Source organism: Trachemys scripta, chromosome 1 (genome assembly GCF_013100865.1).
Source record: "Trachemys scripta elegans isolate TJP31775 chromosome 1, CAS_Tse_1.0, whole genome shotgun sequence".
NCBI classification, from domain to species: domain Eukaryota; kingdom Metazoa; phylum Chordata; order Testudines; family Emydidae; genus Trachemys; species Trachemys scripta.
In genome coordinates this window covers 89,983,649-90,010,907 of record NC_048298.1, presented here as the reverse complement: position 1 = coordinate 90,010,907, position 27,259 = coordinate 89,983,649, and the positions used below count along the sequence as shown (strand labels likewise).

At 42.8% G+C, this 27,259-nt stretch overlaps 1 protein-coding gene across 14 annotated transcripts in view; it reads left to right on the top strand.

The window, feature by feature from the left end:
• The window catches only part of TNRC6B (trinucleotide repeat containing adaptor 6B), a 215,188-nt gene that overhangs the window by 154,102 nt on the left and 33,827 nt on the right, over nucleotides 1-27,259 (top strand). For 8 of the 14 annotated variants that reach the window (XM_034776008.1, XM_034776065.1, XM_034776035.1 and 5 more), the window contains 8 exons: nucleotides 2,487-2,508; nucleotides 4,478-4,852; nucleotides 11,186-13,498; nucleotides 14,799-14,957; nucleotides 18,013-18,191; nucleotides 19,186-19,260; nucleotides 20,720-20,765; nucleotides 27,076-27,224. In XM_034776008.1, the coding sequence (XP_034631899.1) occupies nucleotides 2,487-2,508; nucleotides 4,478-4,852; nucleotides 11,186-13,498; nucleotides 14,799-14,957; nucleotides 18,013-18,191; nucleotides 19,186-19,260; nucleotides 20,720-20,765; nucleotides 27,076-27,224 (3,318 nt within the window). The remainder of the gene's footprint in view (nucleotides 1-2,486; nucleotides 2,509-4,477; nucleotides 4,853-11,185; nucleotides 13,499-14,798; nucleotides 14,958-18,012; nucleotides 18,192-19,185; nucleotides 19,261-20,719; nucleotides 20,766-27,075; nucleotides 27,225-27,259) is intronic. The other 6 variants (XM_034776095.1, XM_034775991.1, XM_034776054.1 and 3 more) reach the window with 3 other exon arrangements.

The window sequence follows — 27,259 nt, the reverse complement described above, 5'->3', positions numbered from 1 at the left end:
ATCATTGGAGGTTTTTAAAAACAGGTTGGACAAGGGTGGTCTAGGTATACTTGGTCCTGCCTCAGCACAGCAGTCAGGAGCTGATGACCCTTTCGAGGTCCGTTCCAGCCCTACATTTCTATGATTCTATGAATAACTGTCGCTTTGCTAGATTACCGTATATACTTGATTATAAGCCGGACCCCCCCACCCCCGATGGATAAGTGAAAATGGAAAATTTTTATAACGTGTTCATAAGCCAACCCTATAATTCAGGGGTCGGCAAACTTTGGCTCACGGGTCATCAGGATAAGCTGCTGGTGGGCCGAGATGGTTTGTTTACCTCGAGTGTCCACAGGCACGGAGGTAAACTAAGTAAACACAGTGTCCTGGCGTGCCAGCTGCTTACCCTGACAGGCCAGGACAGCAACTGGTGGGGAAATCTTTGGGGGTGGGAGAAACCGGGAGTCAGAGGAGTAACCCCTGTGACCACCTCCCACATGATCCCACCCCTAGCCTGGGACCCCCCCACTCTCCCCATCCCATCCCTTCCCACCTTATCTGGGGAGGGCCAGGGGAGGATGTATCTGACCTGGCTGGAGCTGTTTCGGCAGGCTGGACAGTGTGGCCGCAGCCTGCTCCGGCAGGCCAGACCGGGCGACACGGCCACAGCATGTTCCAGCGGGCTGGGCAGCGCAGCCTCAGCCTGCTCTGGGGGGTGGGGCCGAGTGACACTGCTGCAGCCTGCCAGCCCTGGAGCTACAGCAGCTTCAGAGGCTGGGGGGAGAGCTGCATGGCCAGAAGCGGAGAGACTCTGGCCCCGCCTCGTCCCTTCTGTCTGTGCTGGCTGTGCTGCCTCTCCTTGCTCCCTCTGTTGGGGGAAGGGGCTGTGTCCCACTCTCCCTCTCTATACCCGTTCATAAGCCGACCCCCTTCTCTCATACTTCCCTTTTTTACTAAAAAAAATTCGGCTTATGAACGAGTATATACGGTAAGTTTCTTACAGGGAGACTTAACTGTCTCCCAAGTTAAATATAGTAAACCTAGCAGCACTACAATATGGCATTCATGAGTTGTGTTTTTCTTTTGGCTTTCCTTGTGTAAAAATGTCATAATTATTTCCCCATTTTAAAAAGGGGTGCGGGAAGGGAGTTTGGGGCATGGAGAAATGGGGAATTTTAGCTGTGTTTTTAAAACAGAAACTTGCACATGTATGTGTAATATTTTACTGTCATCTCTCATGAATTAGGTTAACGTTGAAATCCCTAAAAAACGAAACAGTAAAAAGAAAATCTGGTTTGTTATGAAAAGCAGTAGATTTTTGCTGCCTGTCATGTACTAAGACTTCGGACTTATATAATTGTGAGTGAAGTTTATGGAGCCTGGGGGGAGGGATGGCATTTTATATTTTGGGGTATGTTCTGTTTCATGTACCCCAAAGAGCATCTTTCTAACGTGGAATGATGCCAGCAGCAATTGAGTGGTTTGTGTTTCTTTTTATTATTCTTTACTTTGCAAAATCTGGCTAGGTTGGTGTAGACAATAAATTGCCTTTTACTTGTAGTACTTCTATTATTCTATATTGTGACTGTACCATCCAGAATTAGGGACTGGTTCAGCAATTTCTTTTAAGAAGAGGTAACACAAAGCCTGACACATGATGATCTTGGGATTTTCCCATATTGTGTAGAGGAGCTCATGACCAACAAGTTCAAAACATGCCACAATACAAAGAATTCCAGAGAACATACCAGTGGCATATTTGGTTCTACTATAGCTGGAAATCTATACTGCTAAAAGAATGTAAAAGTACAGCAAAAGCAAAAATGGGGGGTGGGAAGGGGTTGACTGGTATGATGGTTCAATTCAGTAGGTCCATTATAGAGAGCCTGTTGCATTCACGGGATTTTGAAACCTGATGGTGCTGGAGGTATTTTAGATTCCCATTTGTGATTGTGATAATAAGTTTGAAGTTGTCTTCTCCTGGGAAAAGAAAATGGCAGGGGAGGAAGGTGATGGGAAAGACGGCAAAGAGATGGGTTGGTGCTCTTCACTAAAGTTGTCCCTGTAGGCAGCATGAGATGTCATTGTAATAGTGCTCACTTATGGGGCTGTCTGTGACATTCTTTAGGTTTCTTTTCGTTATGTTTTAGAGTTTAAGGTAAGGGTTTCCTCTAATGATATTAAAAAGCCATATTTTGAGTGACTACATATTTGTGGTTTAAAATGCTACAGTGGAAACGTATCTTACAAATTATCATAAATGAAGTAACTTCTTCCTCTTATTTATGTTTATTTGGACCAAATATGTCACAGAAGTGATGATAAATAGCCCTTGGTCCTCTTGAAAACTTTCTTTACATATTTTTGAGCAGGGTACTTCAGCTTTTGATTTTCAGCTGATTTTTTAAACTGAGAGAGCTGGTCTTGTAGTAATAAATGAAGGCTGCATTGTAGAGCAGCTGTTTTTTCTTGCTTTTATTAACTTCCTTGTTTTTAATTTGCAGGTCACAGATCAAAAAACCAAAGGTAAGAGATTTAATTTGTTTAAATCTATAGAGCATAGATTTATGTAGGCTCAGAACAGGCCTTTGTCCTTGACTAAAATTCTTGGTTAAGGGAGTGAGAGACTCATGTCGCATGATGAGGCATTTCTGCATGAGTAGTAAGCAGAAACAACTGCTGTAATGGTCAAAAAGAGAATATATAGGAACATTTTCAGTCAGCCTTCAAAATGTTTGAAGAAGAAAAGAAGGCCTTTTTGAATAAAATAATATCTTAGCTGTGATGATCTGTCATGAATTAGGCTAAGGTTGAAATACCTAAAAAAGTGCAGCTTTTCAGACGTGCAGCCACCAACTGACGGACTAGATGCATAGAATGGGAGTGAGAGAGAGAGAGTAGCTCTTAATGAGGGAACACCAAAATGAGTGGAAAACATTCTACTCTGCCTGAGTTGACTTAAGAGATGTTAAAGCTTCGAGACTTGAATGTCAAATGGAGACAGAAAGATGGTAAATAAGCATCATAACTTGCTCACCGGATTTAAAATATATTTGAACCTAATTTGCATCCCAGCATTGTGAAAGTAGTGGAGAAAACAGCGACTAAAAAGAGGCAGCAAAGGACAAATAGTAATTTGGCTTAAATTAAAAAAAAAATCCTAATAATTTTTGGACAATGAAACTTGCATAGGAAAGTTAAAAAACCCATCACCAGCTGTTTACAAAGATAAAAATGGGATATAACACATTCTGTTGTTCTAGAGGAATTCCTATTCTTGTGATATTCTACTGCTTTCCTAAAAAATGTCTCTGCTTATATTTAAAAGGTGAATAACATCAGTAATGTGATGTTTGGGAGAATAGCCCCTTCTAAAGCTGCTGTTACTTCAGTCCACAAGAGAGACTGGAGTAGTTAAAGCTCTAAAATGTGTCCTTAGTTTTGGAATCTGAGCATGTCTTTGTGAAATGTTTTGACTTCTAGCAACCTGGTTAGGATGTAACAAATTCTACCCTTGTTTACAAACTGTTTAATGTGTGAGTTTACTTTGCTTCATTTCTAGAAACGTGGAGAATAGAGGAGTGTAGATGTACTGTTTCTGGAATCTCCTAGTAGATGAAGATAATTTTGTTAAGACACAAACTCCCCTAGGATTCCCTCTTTTCCCCCCTCTTATTGCTTCACATCTACTCAAAGGTCCTCAGAGAGGCCCTTAAATACAAGCCCATTTTGGCTAGATCTCATTATAGAGTTTGTAAACAGCATTCCTGGGTCAGGCAGAGAGGGTTGTTCCAAAATGAAAGAAGGCATTTCCTTCCTCTAGCAGCTGTGCATACTACCTGGCTTAGGCTATATTGTCACTGCCCAAAATGATGTTTTTGTTTGTTTAGCTATCTCAGTGTTAAAACAAATGTGGGTTCGCTCTCTCGCTGTAAAACCCTCATGGAGATAAAGTACCAGGTAGTCTTTACTTTGGTGTAACTAGGTCAGTGCTATGGCCCCCACCAGGGATTGACCTCACCTGCCTACAGTGCAGTAAAAATTACACATTCTGGTCTCCACTAGGATTTTATAGCAAGATAGCTAACGGGGATGAGCTGTCTCCTCGCTGTACAAAACAAAACAAATTTTGTAGTGACAACATAGCCTTACTGAGCAAGGTAAAAGCTTGGGAAATAAATTCAGATTTTCCATATGGCAGCACACAACAGTGCCCCTAAGTGAACCAAAGATTAAGAAATAGGAAAAAATTACAAAATTTGTATTAATCATTGACTGTTTAAATTTAAAACTTCAATCTGAGATTTCACCCATGATGTCTAAATCACTGGTGATGACAAACAAATATGCGGCTTCTGCTTAACTTGACTAGTTCCCTGATGGGGTTGAATTTGCACAGTATTCTGAGAGGAGTTCAGTTTCAGTGTGTTCTTATATCCATTTGTTAAGTTTTGTATCTTATAAAGTTATAATTTTCCTTCCTCTTGTGTTCCAGTGCCCGAAGTGACGAAACCAAGTTCAAGCCAGCCAGTGGCCGCCAGCCCAATTGGCAGCTCTCCATCGCCACCAGTCAATGGTGGCAACAATGCCAAAAGGGTGGCAGTGCCGAACGGACAACCGCCTAGCGCCGCCCGCTACATGCCTCGGGAGGTGCCGCCGCGATTCCGTTGCCAGCAGGACCACAAAGTGTTACTGAAACGTGGGCAGCCCCCTCCACCATCCTGTATGCTACTTGGGGGTGGGGCAGGGCTTCCTCCCTCTTCAGCACCTGGAGCAAACCCAAACAACGCACAACCAGTGACAGGAGCACTGCTGCAGAGCGACAGTGTGACTGCAACAGGTAAGGAAGGCTTAGCTGAAGAAAGATCAGGTAAAATCGTTCACAAATGTGTTATGATACGTATTAAAAAGTCTAACTTTTAGAAGTTATTTTACTTTACTTTTATGCTCCTCGGCACTGCTGATTTTTAACATTTTTAGAGTACTGATTGTTTTAAAAAACAAACAAACCAAAAAACACCCAAAACATTGTCATCAGAATTGCCACACTGGAACAGAGCAATGGTCCATCTAGTCCAATAGTCTCTCCCTGCTTCTGACACCGGTCAGTACCAGATTCTTGAGTGGAAGGGTATGTCTCCCCTCTTTTCAACACACAATAATGCACCTCTCTAATTGGGTGGTACTGTGTAAGCTAGGATCAAATAGAAATCTCCTCTCCACCCCACCCCCCCACACACACTTATGAACTGAAATATAAGGTATTTATCCTAGGAATTGTAGTCTTTCTATTTTGTGTAGTTTGTAATGCATAAAGAAATCCTCCTTCATCCCGGTTTTTTTCGTTAGGTATTGTGATATTACATGCTAAACACATGTAAGAGCACTATGGGGTAAGGGGAATACGGTGTTGTGGATCACCAACTTGGAATAACAGTTGTTCCTTAGCTAGCTGTTGGTGCAGCAGTCTCAAGTAGGCTCGTTAGGATCTTTGGTGCAATCCACCTCTCTTCCTGCTGCGGGCAGTTTTTTGCCTCTGTCTTTTCTGGCTCAGCTAAGGATAGTTACAACAGCAGTGCTTTAGTTCTAGTCAGCATAAAACTAAAGACCAAATATATCAGTTCTATAGATATTAGCTGAAGTGAACCATAGCAGGTGTGGTCCATTTCTAGTCTTGGTGAAGTAGTAAGTTAGAACTCCTTCTGGTCCCTGACTGTCTGGTGACTATTCGTTTTGATTGTTCCTCCCAAGGTGGGACTTAGTTTCTTACAAATTGTGTGTTAGGAAGCTTTTTAGTTGTTTTCTGTAAAATAAATTTGATTTGCAGGATTTAAGTCATTTGTAGGAACTGGTTTTCCTAATGGTGATATCTTTATTTGTTTTTCTGTTGTGATATTAGATTCCAGAATAAAAGGTGGGTTTTTAGACTTGCCCTTCTTTTGGGACAAGAGGACTGTGACAGATTGCTGTACCCAGTATATTAAATGCTGAAGTGAGGGATATATGCCCCTACTGTCTCTGACTTCATTTTTTTTGGTCTCAGGACCAAGTGTCTTGACTACAGTTGATGATGGAAGAAGCTCTTTTATAAGCTTCCAGGCCATATGAAGAGTCAAGCTGACTTAAGTATTTCCTTTTTTAAGGTCATGTTCTTGGGAAAAATCAAACTCCATTTGAGAGATCTCCCTTCTTGGGTGAGTCCAAGAAGCAAATAACAGCTTCAACTGAAGCAATAAGGGCACCTTCCTTAATATTGGGAAGTCAAGGGAAGAAGAAAAGACAGCATCATCTCTTCTCCAAAGTGTACCACTCTTAAATCCATCCAGATCTGTTCACCAGGATTGTGGAAGCATTATAGCCTGAGGTCTCCATTGTTCAAGAAATGGGTCACAATTATTTGGTATCCCAGAACCAACCTAACCTAACCTGGCAGAGTGGTGGTCATGCTTTTCAAAGAAGGGGCCCTTATGGATTCTCTGAAGATGAGGAGGATAATACAAGTTTCTATCCCACTACTGTCTTTACAGACAGACTAGTTATACCAGGATTTGATTCTTTTTTTCCAATACCCCATCTCGTTATTTTTGATGGTTTATGTAAAAAGAAAAAGTAGGGCTAAGAAAATACCATAAGCTTAAGGTGCCAGGAAGATGGATAAACTCAATGAGAAGTGACCTTACAGATCAGACTGGCAAACTACAAAGCTTTTTGGGCTAGTATGACTTTATAATGTGGTATATGCTTGTTCCATTGTTGGAACATCTTCCTGAGGATCTGAAGAAGGAGATGAAAGAAGTAGTCATAGAGGGGGCTTATAGTAGCAAAGCATTCTCTAGAAGCTGCCTGTGATGCTTCAGGCATAGATTCCTATTCATTGGCTATACAGCTATTACTATGAGAAGAACTATTTGAAGTACTGTGGATTTTGTCTTTGGATTTTGTACAATCAGTATAATCTCAGCCTCAAAACCCAGTATTTGTTTTCCTGAAGGTACTTGGGGATGATGGTTTCATCTATCCTTATAAGTCCATTTGCAATTTTAACACTGTTAATTATCCCTCAGGATGTCTGTCTCTTTTTGTATGGTGGACTAACTTGCACAGTATTTGCAAAAGGTATCCCTTTCAGATTACCAAAGGCCTTACTGAGGGATATTTCCAAGGCAGGGAGAGACCGAAATCTGAACCAATTGACAATCTGAAACTTTTTGAGACCAAGTTACACACACGTGCACTGACTGCTGAGAGTAATTCAGCCTTCATTCAAAATTTCTCCCCTATATTGAAAGGAAGGTAATGTGATGGTGGTGAAGATGAACACCTATGTTATGCTCAGCAAATTGCCAAGGAAGGGTTTGGTGAAATCTTCAGTGCTGAGAAGTGGTCCATCTTTGGAAATGGGTGCATCCACCAATTCATCACATGTGTGGCAATCCATCTTCCGGTCAAGGATAATACATTTGTGGATGAAATAAGCAGAAAAAGCAACCTTCAACAAGAATGGGCATTAAAAGAGTTCATTGTTAAGTCCTCTTCTGCGAATAGATCTGTTTCCACCACTCAAAATCTGCATTTTTCCACCAGAGGAGGGCAGTGGTCTTTTGTTGACAGATACCTTCTTATTTAACAACATTGTCCTGCAAGCAAACATTTGTACAGTACCAGTGATCCCCATAATAAGTAAGAAAATCACACAGGACAAAGCTTGAATTTTTTGCTGATAACCCTGAACTGGGCCAGAGATTTTTGTCACATGGAGCTCCTAGATGTAGAAGTGAAGCCACCTTTTTGCCTTATGTTGGTGATAAGTGAAGATTCAGAAAGGAAACGTTAAATATTTCACCAGTGTCCCTGCAACTAGTAAGGTGGATCATACATCTGTTATCCTAGATCAAGTCTTCTTACAGAAATTGCTGGAGATATTACTGAAAAGTCAGAAACCTTCAACAGGAAATCCTATGCTGCTGCATGGCAGAGACTATAAATGGGCAGCATAAAGAAATACACCTGTAGCAATACCTGTTAGACATTTTAGCCCTCAATGTCTCAAGGAATCAGGACTACTGTGTATTTTGTTTAGAAAAAATAACCACCATTATTAACACCAAGTCATCTGCTGTGGTGTTAGCAAAGATGAGAACCCTAGTGTAGACTATTCTCTAGCTCTGGCAGCTGTTTTTAATACCACAATCTAATCAGTTGACTAGATTTGCACTGAGCAAATTGAGTTAATACAGTGCAGAAAACAGCTGCTGGAGTCAGTAAGCAGTCCATATACTGAGGCGCCAATGTTGTCACACCAGGGTAGCTAAAACAATGGCAGCAACAGTGGAAGTTTTTGGTCAATAAAATTAGTAGTATAGGCAGAGCTTTAGAGTGTGCATCTCAGTTCCAGTACAAGGGACCTCCTGTGTTTTTACAAACAAGATGCTTTTGAAGGGATGTTTTAATGCTGTCCCACCTTTTTGGGAATACAGTGTAGTACTACCCAAGCTGATGGTTTCTTGATTTAAGCCTCTGGGATAGTATTCTGTTGTCACTCCTTGAAGACTGTATCTTGAAGCAACATCATCAGCCAGGAGAGTTTTTGAGCTCCAAGCATTAATTACTGATGCTCTTTATGCGCTATTATGTAATGATAAAAGCGGTACAGCTTTACATCTTCATTTCAAATTCATCTATAAAATAGTAATTGATTTTCATCTCAGATGAGAAACTTGCTTATCTTCTTCACATAATATTTGTTACCAGGGAAGGTCAGCTTAGAAGCAGGCCTTCAGCTATAGTCTTAGTAGGACAAAACCCTTCTGTAAATCCCCAAGACTATTTGTAGGGATTGGCATGTATGGGGAGAGGCAGTTTCCTTTCAACATTTGTCAAAATGCAGCAAAACACATTCTGTAGATTAGCAGGCACTCCAGTCCTGGATGATGTTAGAATACATTCAGGTAGATCCAAGGCAAATTATTCCTGTTGTAGAGCTGTTCCTGGGAGCAGAAACCATACCTTTGCATGCAGCATTATTCTCTTGAGTTGGTCTCAAGGTCTGAGGTGCAGTTTGGGAGAGAAGCCCTGCAAGCTTTAAATAGTTTACTCCTCAAATGCTCCCCCCTTCCCCCTGAGAGTTTTCACTGATCAGTCTTCCAAGCATGAGGATCTCTGCTGGTATTACCTGAAGAGGAAAGAACAGTTTGTCATCTGCAACTGGAATTCTTATATAAGATTGTCAGTGAAGTTCCACACTCTTCCTATGGCAGAGTCTGTGGTTGGGGGTCTAAGAAAATAGAAAGAAAACGAAGGTGCACTGGAGCCACATTTCCTTATATACTCTTGCCTCGAACATTTCACAGCTGAAGATGAAGTCTACTCTGGCCCCCAATGGTCCAAGTTAACCAGAGGGTTCCATGCTTGGTGTGGAGTGTGGTTCTTGTACTGACAGTCAAAGAGTTTCATTTACAGATGAGCAACTCTTCTTCACTGAGGTTCTGGAGGTCAGCTGAGAGACAGAGAGAGAGAGACCATCAGTTCAGCTAGTGAACTGAAAAAGCATGGAACTTGTACTAACAGTTCTGTTTGTTTTTAATAAAAACATTAGTAACCGAATGTTCTAATTTTGTCACTTTTGAATATACAGTTAAAACAAAGATCCTGTGTGTGTGTTTGTGTATTAGTATATTAGAAGTATCATGTTTTTAGATGGGTGTGACTTAACTTCACATGACACTAGCCAGTGCTGATGGTGTGGTAGCAGTGTATGTGCAGACCTGTTGCCCAAGATACTGACACAAATATTGTTGTGAACTTCTTTCCCCGCCATATTAGCTCTACTGGAGAAGTAAGATTACCAAATACCACAGTGGTACCAGGGCTCACTAGAGAAGAAATGAACATAGGGAGATGGAGAATACAGTCATCTTGGCAACATTTGTAGCAGGGCATCTTGAAGGCTCTGCAGTTAGAATTGGACAGAAAAATGGCAAGCACCTCCAAACAGAGAGAACATGGCATTAAATTGGGGACCATACTTGTTCTCCTTAAAGATTAGTCTGATAATATCAGTAAGGCAGTGCAAGGAGGATGGCAGAGGAGTGCTGCCAGACTACTATGGTACTAGCAGTAACACATCTGTGTACATGTAATAATCATGAAGGCAGAATTGACTGTCTAATATTATAGTAGATTGGATTTATAGCTGATGTAAACCCGTGCAAATTCCATGGATGTCTCTGGGCTATATTCAATGCAAGTGTGTGTGTCAATGTAGTATATCTTTGCACTGGTTTGGCATTCAGTGTCTTTGCAAAATTAGTGTAATATGCACACTGAGAGGAAGAAAGGAGTATGTAGCAAGAAAATCAACTTAAACTGTTTGATAAAGTGAGGGAATGGAGGGAGGACTTGTTAAATATTATATCCTTCTGGTAGGTGCTTTTTCTGAAACACTTCCCTTTCTTCCCTTCTGTGTGTAAGTTTTACTTGGTTGGCAAAGCCACTGAATGCCAAGCCAGTATAAGTATCAGAGGGGTAGCCGTGTTAGTCTGAATCGGTAAAAAGCAACAGAGGGTCCTGTGGCACCTTTAAGACTAACTGAAGTATTGGGAGCATAAGCTTTCGTGGGTAAGAACCTCACTTCTTCAGATGCAAGAAGAAGTTGCTACTTGCATCTGAAGAAGTGAGGTTCTTACCCACGAAAGCTTATGCTCCCAATACTTCTGTTAGTCTTAAAGGTGCCACAGGACCCTCTGTTGCCTTTAAGCCAGAATAAGTTGCATTACTTTACAACATGCACTCGTATTTGCAATATTATTTTGTCAGTGCTGAATTTTGTCCAGTACACCATAATTTTAGAGCTAGCCTTAAAAATAAATAAATCTGAATTTGCATCAGCAGTGGCCTTTGTATTATTAAAAAAATTACTGCTTGAAGTTGAACAACAGGGCTGTTGGCAAAAGAAACCAGTCCTCAGTGAGGGTTTAAGTGCCTACAAAATTGAATTGAGTGTGAGGATTTTTTTTTTCCTGGAACATTGAATGTTTTAATAAGAATAGCTCATATACCATTTTCCAGTGTAATATTCTGCTATAATCGGCTGAGTTTGTAAGTCTTTGAAAAACAAAGTTTATAAATGAAAACAATGATTGGTGTTGTCTGGAAATGCAATTTTTAAACGACTTCTAATTCGTAATGACCTTCATCTTTTTAGATTCAACAATTGGAGGTGCTGCTGCTTCAAATTATGCAAATTCCACTTGGGGTTCTGGAGCCGCCTCCAACAACGGCACCAACGCCAACCCAACTCACGTCTGGGACAAGGTGATTGTAGACGGGTCTGACATGGAAGAGTGGCCTTGTATTGCCAGCAAAGACGCTGAGTCTTCTTCCGAAAACACCACCGATAACAACAGTGCCTCGAACCCTGGCTCAGAGAAGAGCACTGTGCCAGGAAGCACCACTAGTAACAAAGGAAAAGGAAGCCAGTGTCAGTCTGGAAGTGCTGGGAATGAATGTAATCTTGGGGCCTGGAAATCTGACCCCAAAGCTAAATCTGTTCAATCTTCCAACCCTGCTGCAGAGAGTAACAATGGACTAGGAAATTGGAGGAATTTGAGTGGGCAGGACAGAATAGGCCCTGGTTCTGGCTTCAGCAACTTTAACCCAAAAAGCAACCCATCTGCCTGGCCAGCACTGGTTCAAGAGGGCAATTCTAGGAAAGGGATTTTAGAGTCTGATAATGGTAACGCCAATGCACAGATTAGCACAGTAGGTCAGACCTCTAGGGAACAGCAGTCAAAGATGGAAAACGCGGGTGTTAACTTTGTTGTCTCTGGCAGAGAACAGGCTCAAATACATAACACTGATGGACCAAAAAATGGAAACACTAACTCCTTGAACTTAAGTTCGCCAAACCCTATGGAGAATAAGGGAATGCCCTTTGAAATGGGCTTGGGGAACCCCTCCAGAAGCACTGACACCCCTTCACAAAGCACTGGAGAAAGAAAGACTGGGAGTGTTGGATCTTGGGGTACATCTAGGGGGCCTTCTGGAACTGACACAGCCGCTGGACAAAGCAATTCTGGAAACCATGGGAACAATGGAAAGGATAGAGAGGACTCCTGGAAAGGAGCTTCTGTTCAAAAACCTAATGGGTCAAGAAATGATTCTTGGGATAACAACAACAGGTCTATGGGTGGTGGGTCTTGGAACTTTGGCCCTCAGCACTCAAATGAAAATAAATGGGGTGAAGGGAACAAATTGACATCTGGGGTCTCTCAGGGAGAATGGAAACAGCCGTCTGGGTCTGATGAACTGAAGATTGGAGAATGGAGTGGTCCAAACCAACCAAATTCTAGCACTGGAGCATGGGACAATCAAAAGGGCCACCCCCTTCCTGAAAACCAAGGCAATTCCCAGGCTCCCTGTTGGGGAAGATCTTCCAGCTCTACAGGAAGTGAGGTTGGAGGTCAAAGCACTGGAAGCAACCACAAAGCAGGAAGTAGTGACAGTCACAATTCTGGACGCCGGTCATACAGGCCTACGCATCCTGATTGCCAGGCAGTCTTGCAGACTTTGCTGAGCAGGACTGATTTGGACCCCCGTGTGCTTTCAAACACTGGCTGGGGCCAAACTCAAATTAAGCAAGATACAGTTTGGGATATTGAGGAGATGCCAAGGCCCGAGGGGAAATCTGATAAAGGAACTGAGGGGTGGGAGAGCTCTGCCACACAGACAAAGAACTCAGGGGGCTGGGGAGATGCACCCAGCCAAAGCAATCAAAACAAGTCTGGATGGGGTGAGCTCTCAACCCCCACAGAGTGGAAGGACCCCAAAAACACAGGAGGATGGAATGACTATAAGAACAACAATTCTTCTAGCTGGGGAGGAGTAAGACCAGAAGAAAAGACCTCTTCCTCTTGGAATGACAATTCCAACAAAGATCAAGGGTGGGGTGGACGGCAACCTAATCAAGGATGGTCTTCAGGAAAGAACGGTTGGGGAGAGGAAGTTGACCAAACAAAAAACAGTAATTGGGAAGGTGCAGGAAACAAACCAGTGTCGGGTTGGGGTGAAGGTGGGCAAAATGAGATTGGGACTTGGGGTAATGGGGCAAATGCAAATACCGCTTCAAAGGGCGGATGGGATGATTGTAAAAGAACGCCAGCATGGAATGAGACTGGTCGACAGCCCAATTCCTGGAATAAGCAGCACCAGCAGCAGCAGGAGGCTTCTGGCTCCTGGGGTCCACCACCTCCAGGTAATGGGCGACCTCCAAATCCAAACTGGAACAGTGGGCCACAGCCAGCTGCCCCCAAGGATGAGGAACCCAGTGGCTGGGAAGAACCTTCTCCACAATCGATCAGTCGGAAAATGGATATTGATGATGGCACTTCAGCATGGGGAGACCCTAGCAGTTATAACTACAAGAATGTGAACCTGTGGGACAAGAACTCGCAAGGGGGACAGGCTCCACGAGAACAAAGCCTGCCTACTCCAATGACTAGCAAATCAACAGCATCAGGTACCATTTTGCTTCCTTCTCTTCAGTAGAGTATATGAAACTAAATGTCTAAACCAAGGGTTCTCAAACTGGAGGTTGTGACCCCTCAGGGGGATCATGAGATTATTATGTAGGGGTTTGAGAGCTGTTAGCCTCCATCCCCAAACCCCACTTCATGTCCAGCATTATAACAGTGTTAAATGTAAAAATGTGTTTTTAATTTATTGGGGGGGGGGGACGGGACACACTCAGAGGCTTGCTGTGTGAAAGGGGTCACCAATACAAAAGTTTGAAAACCATTGGTCTAAACAAATGTTGAGTGTGTAACCTCCAAATCTATAGCTACTTTTACCCCATTAGCAAAATTAAACTCTCATTTGAGTTATTTGGCTTTTGCATGTGTTGATAACTTACCAACAGTTCTGTTCAGAAAAGTGACTGTAAAAATGGAACCACTGAGTGTCACCATTATTGTCCTTTAATGACTTCCATCTGAACATTGTTCGGTTTTACAAGTAAAAGGATGTTTCCTTTAGGTGCCTAGCCTGCAGACTCCACCTAAGCTCTGAAAGGCAAGATATGTTCTTATTAGTTTCTGTATCATTACCAGTAAAAGATTTTCCAGGCCAAATTCTGCCCTCTTTATCTCTGTAAAACCCCATTGTCTTCCGAGAAATTGCACATCTTCAACTTAAAACACGATTGTGCTCTGCATTTAGAATTTAGTTAATAATTGAGATCATATATGAGCCAGATTATAACCTGTTCTACTCTCCCATAGCTGTCCTGTGTCATCAAGAATAAAAAATAGTAATTTTTTTTTTTTTTTGCTTTTAAAGTAAGCAGCTAAGAGTTAGAATACACAGGAGTAGAATGATAAGGTGCCATTTTTACATAGTCACTTTTCTGACCATGTCATACTTTAAAGGATATTATTTATTTTTTGATGTACACTTAAATGTATCCTTGTTCTTCAATATATTAAACTTCCATACAGCCTGGTACTAATAACTGATCATGGGAAAAGTTATCTGAGTAAGTTAGCATCAGGGATAGGCTTCATATCTAACTTGAAACCATAGTAATACTGTTTTTCATAGCATTTCTAAAGTGAAGGTCCTCTCTCAGTTCTAGGAATGAAAAGGAAGTCAGGTCCCTGCCCTGGGTGTAGTGTTTGCAACTGAGTAATCCCAATTTACGCTCTCCAATAGCATGAGGTACACCAGAAAAGAGGAAGCGGTAGGTTTTTTGGTGATGCTGTGCTGAATGTCAGTGAACAGTTTGTAAACTGTCCATAATGAAAACTCTCTTCTTTGTGCAGTCTGGAGCAAAAGCACACCACCTGCTCCAGATAATGGTACATCTGCCTGGGGTGAGCCAAATGAAACCAGTCCCGGGTGGGGTGAAGTAGATGATACAGGAGCATCGACAACAGGCTGGGGGAATGCACCCTCCAACGCCCCGAATACCATGAAACCTAGTGAGTATAGGCCAGTTATCAGCCATTTTTATAATGATGGTATAGATTTTAGTATCTGACTTCTGTATGTGGTTCACCTGCATATGTAATGCATCCCCTTCAGGTGAGGACCAGAAGGGATACTAAATGGTTTCTAAGGTGCTGATGGTGGTGTTTGAGTAAAAGTGGTTACAAATGACTAAAAACTACCAAAAGCAAGACAGAATCTTAGTTTACAGTATAGGTATATGAACAGCTTTGATCTTATTATTGATATGACATTTGGGCTTCTCAAGAAGGTGAATTAGTTGCTTTTTCTTTCTCAACAGGACCCTCCTCCCCATGCCACACACCCAAATACTTCATAGTAGGGAACTAGTTTCCAAGATAAATCCTCTTCTCCTGTAATATCAGAATTATGAACTTGCAGTTTATCCTTAGCCAAAAACTCTATATTGTAGATCATGGCTATATAGGCAGAAGCCTGTACACTGCAGTAGCAAGTCTTTTGTCATTCTAGTTTTATGGCTAATGAAAGCTATATTTTAAGGCTGAGAAGGCTGCTTTATTTTAATTCCCTGTTTTCACGTGCTTGTAACTTTCTGGGAATTATTTTTGGGGCTAAGTCTTCACATGCCTGGTCTTAACCCAAAGATTGATTTATTTTATTTATTTATTTATTTATTGAAAACTAGAGCAAAATAGGTACAGACTTTGTTATACCAGCATGAAAAAAGTTTTTTTCATCTTTTAAAATAATTGTTCAAAGCTTTTTTGTGCTCAATCCAAATGACTAGACTTTTCAGCTGTTTACTTAGAAATATGTCCATTATTCACCAGTGAATGAGGTACTGCTGAACTTCTGAAAAACATGATTTTGGTAATTTTGGAATTAGAATGTCTGTTATATGATTGCACATATATAGGATTTTGTGGAAATCCTTTCTGCCAGCACAGGTAGTGTATTTTTAAGGGGGAAAAGTAAGTGTGTGTGTGCGGGGGGGGGGGGGGGGGGGGTAAAAAGCAAAAAAGTGAATACTGCATTGCAAAATTCTTCTCAAAGCGAGTAACTCTTATTTGATGGGCGAATAAGGGGTATGTCTGTACACACACTTTTTTTTCATGCTTGTATAACAAGCTGTATATACAGTAACTCCTTGCTTAACGTTGTAGTTATTTTCCTGGAAAATGCTACTTTAAGCAAAATGATGTTAAGCCAATCCGATTTCCCCATAAGAATTAATGTAAATGGTGGGAGGGGGGAGGAGAGGTAGGTTCTAGGGAAATTTTTTTTTGCCAGACAAAAGACTATATTTTATATATGTACATATATACTTACAGAGGTACACATACACACACACGCGCGCGCGCACACACACACTATATGTTTTAAACAAACGATACTGTACACAACAATGATGATTGTGAAGCTTGATTGAGGTGGTGGAGGAAGAGGGTGGGATATTTCCCAGGGAATGCCTTGCTGCTAAATGATGAACTAGCACTCGGCTGAGCCCTCAAGGGTAAACGCATTGTTCTTCTTCGAGTGGTTGTTCGTGTCCATTCCAAGCAGGTGTGTGCGTGCCACGTGCACGCCAGCCGGAAGATTTTCCCTTAGCAGCATCCATAGGGTCGGTCCGGGCGCCCCCTGGAGTGGTGCCACCCTATATAGGGGCTCGCCGACCCTCCACACCCTCAGTTCCTTCTTACCGCTGGTGGCGGCTAGGTGGAACTTTGCTCGCTCTCGCAGCAAGTCTAGCAGTGTCTCTGTTTGTGTATATAGTTCTCTTTTTTTTCCTCATAGTTTGAGTTAGCATTAGTTGTAAGTTAGTAGTAGTTGGGGGGTTCCCCCCCCCCAACGTAACTCTTGCTCCTTCCTAGGGCATGCCCGTGACCCCAGGGTTTAAACTCTGTGTGGACTGCGGGAAGTTTATGCCGAAGAGTGACCCGCACTCTTCCTGCTTGAGGTACCTCGGCGAGAGCCACCAAAGAGACCGGTGCCGCATCTGCAAGGGGTTCCATCCCAGGACTCGCAAGGAAAGAGAGCAAAGACTTAGAGTGCTCCTGATGGCGGCAGCCTTACAGTCACACTTGGACCCCGAGCTTGTTGGCCGGGCGCCTGGCACCCAGCGCCTCATCCTCGGTGCGCAGCGCTCCGGCACCATTAGCTAGAGAGGAGGCCCAATCTAAGAACTCTAAGTCCCGGCACCGGAGAGAATCGGGATATAGGAAATCGGCCTCCATGTGACACCGATACCGTCTCTGGTGCCCGCGAAAAAGAAGAGTCTGGTGAGGGGCCGATCACCCCACCAGGACCCTAGAAGGCCGGCGGCATCCACAAGTGTGGTGGGATAAGCCGCGCCTCAGGCACCACCTCCCAAAGTTCCGTAGTTTTATATCAGATCCTAGTAAAAATACAATGTGAAGATGCATGTTGTATTTCTGTGGCAGGTTTTCCACATCTCAGATTTCTGACCAGTGTCTGAGAATTAAATCTGAGTTTTTCAGAGTAGAGCTTTATTGTCAACCATACTTAAAGGTCAACATACTAGCAGTGTGATAGAGAAATGTGGTGAAGTATTATTGGTGTTTTTTTCTAATAGAGTGAGGATTTTGAAGGAAAAAAATTTGCACTGAAAAACAGATTTTGATATAGGTTAACCAGATGGACTAAATTCCTCAATTGTATTAATTTAAGAGAGCCACTGAAATCCTTTCCTCTACATTGGAAATTATGAGCTCCTTTTAGGAGGTCAGTTTCTTTACTGCGAGAAGGGAAGTCTCCTCTGTAAATGTAAAGTCAAAGGCATTTGACATGTTTGAAGTTAAAGTGATTTTAAAATACAGAACACCTGAAAAATATAGCACACTGCTCAGCACTAATAAATCTTTTAGGTGTTGTGCTTTGTGCAATTTTCTGCATTAGAATAAAATGAAGAAAAGTTTGGGGTTTTTTTAGATTGATAACAGCAGTTGTGTACTAAGCATCCTACTGATCTTGCCATAGAATGTCATAAAATCTGTCTGTTAGGAGTTCTATTGGCTCACTTGAATTTCCCCCCCCTTCCCCTTGAAGGTTCCAAATCTATGCAAGATGGCTGGGCGGAGAATGATGGGCCAGTAGCAGGAACACGTCATTCAAGCTGGGAAGAGGAGGAGGAAGGAGGAGTCTGGAACACAGCAGGCTCTCAAGGAAGCAGTTCCTCCCACAACTCAACAAGCTGGGGGCAAGGAGGAAAGAAACCACAAATTAAGGTAAGAAACCTCATGCTTGAATGATTTGTAACTGCCATATACTCTGAAAGCAGATGTAACTAATGTGTTATGCACTTCCCTTTTATAAACAAGAACTATTGTATTGGAGAATTCATCTGTAGAGGTGGCTGCATTGCAGTGGTGGATGAAATGACACTCTCTTGTTTTTATGAAATATAGATATTATGACTTGTAACTCCAACAGAGATTGCCAGAAATCTTTTGGCATGTGGGCTGCAGAGCCATTACAGAATGAGACTGAGCAACAAGTGTCCAAGGGTTATCACTCTCTTTGGGTGATGCATCACTCTGCATTAGACTGCTGCTGCCTCTCCTTACACAGCCTGTTGAAGTTCTGATCCCATTCTCACTTCTGGTAGTAACACATTGTTATTTCTGCTTGATTTTGGGCTCCCGCCTTTGTTCTTATTAACTTGCGGCAGCAAACAGAAGTAAATGACTCTGCACTTGGCTGCAAAACTGTGTATTAATTGCTCTTCAGTGGATAGAGCACGTGAGACTTTCTGTTGTCATGTGGAGGACTGTGATAAGATTAAGAAGAATACCTATAGCCGGGGCTGTGCTTTGGCAGCTCCTGGGCTAAGATAAGGTGCCAAACAAAACAGTTGTACTGTGGTGTTGTATGGGTTTGTCAGTTCCTGGTTTGGACAAATTGATTTCCCTTTCATTTCAATCAATCTTTTTATTCCTTCATTTTTTATCCTAACCACAAAAGCAATTGTCTGTAAACTTTCCTTTTCAGCCTTTTTTTTTTAAGCATTATACTGCCGATTTCTGTTTCAGTTTTGTTTTTGGTCATTCACAAATCACAACAGGAACAAATCGAAAGCCAATTGAATTCAGCACAGTGCTGACTGAGAGGAAGTTGCTGAAAGGAAGCAAAGCACAGCAGAGACCTCTATATAAAAGGAAGTGTGAAAATGGAGGAAAGCTAAGGAAACTGTTTAATTACATGTCTGCTCTTGTTTTTTAGTGTTCATTAAAAGGAGGAAATAGTGATTCATGGATGAACCCTTTATCCAAACAGTTTTCAAACATGGGATTGCTAGTAAGTGGCTTTTTAAAAATGTCATAATCTAATTGAGAAGCACTAACATTCGTGTAGTAAGCAAAATTCTAATTTCAGATATTCACCAGCAAGTGTTTGTTAACTAATTGCATTTATCGTTCCCATTCTCTTATTCCAATACTGATAGTTGGTGGCTATTTCAAACTCCACTTACTAGTCAGAATGTTTCTTTCTGGAAACTAAAATACTTTTAAAATCCGAGTGGATTTCATGGCTGCCACTGTTGTGGGGTTGCAATTCATTTGCAAACAATGGATGGTCTTGTACTTAAGGTGCTGGACTAGAACTTTGGACATGTGGCCATTAATTCCTGGCTCTGCCACAGACTTGTGTGAATTTGGGCAAGACAATATCACTGTACCTCAGTTCCCTGTTGTAAAAAGGGGATATTTTCTTTATCCCACTCTTTGTCTTCTCTACTTAAATTGTAAGCTCTTTGGAACAGGGACTTTTATGTGTAGTACAGCACCTAGCATAGATATAGTCCCAGTAACGGGGCCTCTAGGTGGAGCTGTAAGACAAATCATAGAATCATAGAATATCAGGGTTGGAAGGGACCTCAGGAGGTCATCTAGTCCAACCCCCTGCTCAAAGCAGGACCAATCCCCAGAAAGATTTTTGCCCCAGATCTCCAGATGGCCCCCTCAAGGATTGAACTCACAACCCTGGGTTTAGTGCTACATCACTGTCAATGGGAAGGTGCAGAGATCTGCAATGCCTTCTTTTCAGTGAAAATATGGTTCACCTATGAAAATGTGCAAGAATCCCAGACACGCCACTTAATGGAGAGCTTTGCATTTTTCAAAACGCTGTACACCATTAACTAATGTATCCTGTGAAGTAGCTATTTATCCTCATTATAGAATTGGGGAAATTGTGGTGCAAAGGTGCTGTGACATGTCTGAGGCCAAGCAGAATGTCGTTGACAGAGCTGGGATTAGAGTCTAGGAGCTCTTGGCACCCAGTCTCAAATTCAGTCCACTAGATCATGCTGCCTCTCAAAGTTATGGGAACACCCTGTCCCAGACTGCCAAGAGAAGAATAATTTGGCAGCACATTTTAAGATTTGATGACTTGACAAGTCACGAGAAGAGCTATCATTCTGGCTGCTACTCTCTTATAATTTGATCCCTTGACATGAGGACAGAGGTTCATTTCTCAGAGCAGCTGTTCGGACATCTCTCTCTGTCTGTGGCATGATGAGTTCATGTGCCTAGTGGCATTTTAGGAAATTTAACTCCAAATACAGCTGGGATGAGGTGTGTTCAAGGTTACATCAGGATTGTTTTTCTTTGATATAGTTTAGGACATTACTTTCATTCACACTGGCACACCCGTCCACATTTCCAATACACATCTTTAACAAAGGCTGTTTTCTGCAGTGTTCTCGAACTTTGCTCAGGAGTCAGACCAGTGTCTTTTTTTGCTCTTCTTTCAGAGTCAAACTGAGGACACTCAAGGCAGTAAGATGGACATGTCTGTAGGTGCGTATAACTTCATTAAAATGCATTTGGCATGATGGCTGATGTTATGCGTGTGATGTGCTTATCTTTAGGAACGGGCACTTTTCATTATTTTTGAGCTCCGTTCTTTAATAGCAGGATAGAGCAGCAGCATCCAGCCTGTTGGCTGCAGGATTTATAGAGATAATGCAGCTGCTGCTGAGAGACACTGGGCTGGGGGAAAAGAGAGAAATATCTGCATAGAATGGAGGGGTGCTTAAAAAAAAAATTGATGTAGTACTCACTTTTGTTGCTTCAAGAAGGTGGAACATCCCTTATCACATGACATTACTAGGTGGAAAAGGGAAGTCTACTAGCTGTTGGCATTAGGACATCCCAATTACCAGCTCCTTAGGACTGATATGCGGGAAAAGAAAGTCTCTTTATTGTACTTCTTTTAACTGCTTGCCTCAGGCAGTTGAGCTGCTGCTGAGTAGGAATAGATTTATCACCCATGATGGCCTGACCACAAACATCAGGGATCTTAAATGGGTCATACTGTGTGAGGGGTGTCCTCATAAATGATAGTCAGAAGTGATCTCTTGGATTATCTGGTCTAAGTTTCTGTATCAATTTTATCTAATCTCAGTTGATTGCGTCCTAATTTGCCATAACTTCCTTGTCAAGCAGACTATTTCACTAGACTAGATGATTGACTTTGTCATCAGAAATGCTTTCCTAATTTCCAAGTTGAATATTCACTATATGTACTCGATCATAAGCCGGTTCGTTTATAAGCCAACCCCCCACTCCCCCAGATGGATAAGTAAAAATGGAAAAAATTTATAACCCATTCATAAACCGACCCTATAATTCAGGGTCAGCAAACTTTGGTTCCCAGGCTATCAGGATAAGCTGCTGATGAGCCGAGATGGTTTGTTTACCTCGAGTGTCCTCAGGCACAGAGGTAAACCTAAGTAAACAAAGTGTCCCGGTGCGCCAGCTGCTTACCCTGGTGGGCCGGAACAGCAACTGGTGGGGAAATTTTTTCGGGGGGAGAAGCTGGGAGTCAGGGGAGTAACCCCTGTGACCACCCCCCACATGACCCCACCTCTAGCCTGGGACCCCCACACTCTCCCTATCCCATCCCTTCCCACCTTATCTGGGGAGGATGTCTCTGACCTGGCTGGAGCTGCTCCAGCAGGCTGGACAGTGTGGCCGCAGCCTGCTCCGGCAGGCCAGACCAGGCGGCGCGGCCACAGCATGTTCCAGCGGGCTGGGCCGTGCGGCACGGCTGCAGCGTGCTCCGGCGGGCTGGGCGGCGCGGCCTCAGCCTGTTCTGGGGGGCAGGGCCAAGTGGCACGGCTGCAGCCTGCCAGCCCCGGACCTGCAGCTGCTTGGGAGGCTGGGGGGAGAGCAGCGTGGCCAGAAGCGGAGAGATTCTGGCCCCGCCTCTTCCCTTCTGGCTGTGCTGCCTCTCCTTGCTCCCTCTGTTGGGGGGAGGGGCTGTGTCCCACTCTCCCTCTCTATACCCGTTCATCAGCCGACCCCCTTCTCTGGTGCTTCCTTTTTTACTAAAACAATTCGGCTTATGAATGAGTATATATGGCACTTAAATGCATTGTTCTTCTCCAAGTGGCCTCTGCGTATTCACACTTGTGGGATTGAAGTGCCTGCACCACAAGCTTCTGGAATCTTCCGGTGACTAGTGTCCATTGAAGCGACTCACATCCTCTCGTTCCCATTCTCAAAGGTTCCAAAGGTATATAAGAGGGAATGGCCCATTCGGTTCCTCCTAACCACCTAACTTACAGCAAGCTTGGATCGCACAGGTGTCCTCAGCACTTCGCTTCATAGTTTTTGTTGTTGTTTGTTGTTTTTTGTTGACACTTTGGAGTCTGTTTTTGTTTCCAGTTAGATTGTCAGTATGTTAGTCAGCTTTTCTTAAAAGTGGGGGGGGGGAGAGGAGGAGACGTAGATAGCATGAGCATCGTGTGAACCTACAAAAGCAGGTGGCCCGCCTCATACCCCTGCTGACAAAGGAAGCTCTTCAGAGTCAATTGACTAAGACTGGCATTGTACATGTCCAGTATTGATACTGGAGATCAGCTCACCATAGTGGCTGTATGCCTATCAAAAATGGCACCAAGCTCCTTGCATCCGTCCTGCTCAACCAAGTCCAGTGCCAGAGAACCAACACCCCATGGCTCTAGAGCAGTGGTCTCCAAACTTGTTTGATCGCACACCCTTATCGGTAAAAAATTTTGAGCACGCACTCCCTGCCACACTGAAGGAAAAAAAAAAAAACACCCCGCTCGGACTCCCACCCAAAGTACCGAAGCGCCAAAAAAAAAAGCCACGCTCGGACTCCCGCCTGATGAAGCAAAAAAGAAAGCACTCCTCCTGCCGCACATCCCCAAGGATCCTCTTGTGTGTACCCTACTTTGGAGACCACTGCTCTAGAGAACCATGTGCCAAAGTAGTTCTGGTCACTGGATCCATCCAGGTCAGCAGATTCCAATGCTGAGGACTCGACACCATCAACTGAAGAATCATTTACCAAAGCAGTTCTGTGCCCAGCATGAGTGGCACTGAGGTCCCTGGATCCAACAGTGGTGCATGAATTCACACCTGAGCTGTTGTGGCTCAGGACATTCAAGATATGCTTTACTGTGAAAGGCAAAAGAAGAACATACCCATCAGAAGTAGTCCCAGATGGTTAACTGGGGTACTCACTTTGATATCCAATCTCTTCAACTCTGCAGTGAATGAGCTTCACTATAATGTATTGGAGTGGAGAGCTATTTGTCTGGCCTACAAATTTTTCTCAAGTCCAGACCCCAGCTCAGTCTCTTTTCACCAGAAAGTGTTGATTTTCTCAAGCTCTACTTCAAGGATGAGCAAGTGTCAACTTCACTGACACACTCCTTCCTTTTTCTTGAACTGGGTCAGGAGTTCCTCTGAGTTCTCTCTGAATCTGTTGATTCAACAAGTCTTCCTGGAAGGCAGTCAGGAAGGACCCAAGTTTCTATCAATAGCCCTGGCTAGGGCTTGGCGATTTTGTTGTTGTCTGACATCCTGGGTCTCTTGTTGACTTCTGCAAGTCCTGCTTTTCAAACTGCTGCATTTCCTGTCTCAGGGTTGAGATGAGTCTCCACACAGGTCAAAAGTTTCTCAGATTGCAACCTGGACTTCTGGGAAGTTGGGATATTTGATGTAAAGTGTTCTGTTGAGGTTCAAAAGATCATATTGAAAAACAGGAGACTGGCCACACAAACTTACTCCAGTGAATTGGAAGAGATTTCTCATCTGACCAATTGAAAAGGCAATGGATCTGAGAGGGTCTTATCTGTTTCACTTAGAAAAGTTGTGTGTTCTGTCCGGGTGCATTTGGCTGCCATCACAGCTTTTTTCCCCTCTGATGTCTGGATTGACAGTCTTCACTCACCCTGCAGAAACTAAAAGGTTTGATCCATGTTATGACTAAGGCTGGTTGAGAGAGCTGTTTTGCTGCAGTAGTCAAAGGATACGAAACTGGATACTCCAGTGCAGTAGATAGGTTGTACCCTGGCTACTGTGATGAGAGAGATTCATTTGTCCCACCTTAGAGAGTATTCCCTTTGGTGCATGGACCTGTTTTGCAATGAGATTATACTCTTGTTCCCACAAACTTCATGGGGCCTCTGTTCAAAAACTGGGCAGACTTCTCTTTGTTCCATATATCTGTGAAAGTGCTGTTTGTTATAATCATAACTTTAGGCTAGAGAGTTAGTGAGATACAGGCCTAATGGCTCCATAAACCATATTTTGTACATGTGCTCTTATCTGCATCCTTTCCATAGTGCCTGTCCAAAGAGGTCCTCTGATTTCCATCTCTTTCAGGCCACTAGCCTGTCTGAATTTCTCTGTGTACCATTCATATCCAAGAATTCAGGCCCCATACTTTAGATGTCCAGAGGGAAGTAAGTTTATATGGGACCAGACCTGTCCACAAGTTCCCAGACCTGTGGGGCATATTGGGGTGAGACCAAGGGACCGGCCAGCACTCCCCTAAAGCTGTCAAAATGATGGTTTAACGACTTATGACTTTGCAGTTGTTTGACCATCTGGAGATGGTAGCTTCCATAGCGTGCCTTCATGCTGTAATCTTTATAGAATGTTGTATGGCTGCTACTTACTGTGTTTACATAGAGGGGGTTTTTTAGCCCATCTTCAAGGTTCTCGTGCTTGCTAAACTCTTGGAAGCAGGAATATGCAGAGGCCAGTTTAAGAATTGGAATTATTTGATATAAGTGTTTGCGTATTCCCCCTCCCTGACTCCACCTTCCACATTTCTTTTGGAGTCATAAATTTAGGACTTCCCAAATTAGTAGAAGAAACTATGAATGTGGTTGAGGCCACTCCCATTTTTATATCATCAAAACCCTCCATGAAGGGCATGGTAACAAGCCCCAATGGACATGGGTGACTAGAAGATTCTAGAAGCTCACAGCACAGGTGCTGGGATCTCTCAAGTGTGAATATTCAGAGGCTTATTGCACAGCAGCCAAATTTCTGGTAAGTAACCTTCATCTCCTCTCTTATTTCTAGATTCACTGTTGGGTTTTTGCATCCCTTTACATTTGTCCTTTCTGTATTGAAGTATCATCTTGTTAATTATTTATTGAACATCAACAATGTGCTTGATACTCTGAGAACCTGAAAGGAGACGCAGTCCCTGCCGCAAGGAGTTTACAGTCTAGTACAGACACAGATTAAACTGCTGAGGCATCTGTGTGTGTGTGTATTTTTTTATGTATATATTAAAAAACAAGCGGGTTTATATTGGGTAATCATATGAATATCAGGTGGCATTAAGAGTTTTATAGGGCAATTTCTCCAACGTACTGTGGAACAAGAAAAGTGTTTTGAGGAGACGTTGGAGAACAGACAGCATGAAAGAAGGCCCAAAGAGGAAATCTGAGGAAGGTTACAAAGAGGTGTTATGCAGGAGTCTTAAGATGAATGAAAGGGGTGAATTGAAGGATGTGAGAAGGGATTTGTGCAAGGGATCTTGAGGATGAGATGCCTGAAGTAGAAGAAGAGTGTAAGATAGTGAAGGGATTCAAATAGGGAATGACATGGTCATTAGTAGGAAGTTTCAGAAGCAGTATTTGGAAGGGAGGGGAATGAAGTCTGATCCAGAGAGTGCAATAGTTGAGGGGAGATATAATTATGATGTGGATAAGAGTTCTAGTGGTAGGAATAGAGAAGAAAAAATGAGAGGATTTGAACAGGGTCTGGATATGGTATGAGGATGATAGAGTGATACTTCAGAGAGTGCAAGTCTGGGGGCTGGTCTACACTGGGGGTGTGGGGATCGATCTAAGATACGCAACTTCAGCTACGAGAATAGCGTAGCTGAAGTCGACATATCTTAGATCGACTTACCTCACGTCCTCACGGCGCAGGATCGATGGCCGCGGCTCCCCCGTCGACTCCGCTTCCGCCTGTCGCCCTGGTGGAGTTCCGGAGTCGACGGAGAGCGCGTTTGGGGATCGATTTATCGCGTCACGCAATAAATCGATCCCCGATAGATCGATTACGTAGTGAAGATGTACCCTGGGTGACCAGACAATAATGGAGAGTAGTTGTCTGAGATAGAGATGGGAAAGAGCAAGAGGGATTTGTTCTTTAAACGTAGCTTCTTTAAGCTAAATAAAGAAATTTAATTCAACCTGTCTTCATTAGTCATATACTCAAATTCATGTCATTTTGTCTCCTTATGTTTAAATATTTTCTATTTACTGTTTTTTTTAAAAGTGGGTTCCAGAACTCTATGCAGTATTCCAAATAGTCTTATCAGTGCAGTGTAAAGTTTCACTTTATAGATTCACCTTCATGAAATTGCTTTTATAAATCCCCACTTTAAGGCCTCAGGCTTCCAAAATCATTCTGAAGTAGTTTAACTGTTATGGGGCATGTGCATGTTGATTGCAAATCTGGCATTGTATACCCTTTTCCTCCCTGAACAGCTCTGACTGGTGCAAATAGTTTCAGAACCATCCTCTTTTCTTCCATTGCGCAGTTCAGTCAGAATCTGTAGAGGTAGTAGTTGGGTTTTATTCATAGTGTGTGTGGACAGATACATGTTTTTAAAGCAAATTGGCTTGTTTAATCTTACGATAAAACTTAATCCCTGACTCTTTTACCAGGAGTGTAATGCTACATTATAAAATAAATCCTTGGCTGTACTATTTTTCAGCCTTCAGAGGTATTTGCAATCCATTTTTAGCTGTGAATCTATTGGAAAGAAAAGGTATGATTGTGGTTGTTGGCACTGATATTTCACCCTCTTCCTTCCCTCTTATAGGTGGTCTCCCAGATAAGAAATTTGAGGTGGACAAACGAGCCATGAACCTCGGGGATTTTAATGATATAATGAGAAAAGATCGATCTGGGTTCCGTCCACCTAATTCCAAAGACATGGGAACCACAGATAGTGGGCCTTATTTTGAGAAGGTGAGATAAATCTGTATGGTTGAACAAAATCCCCC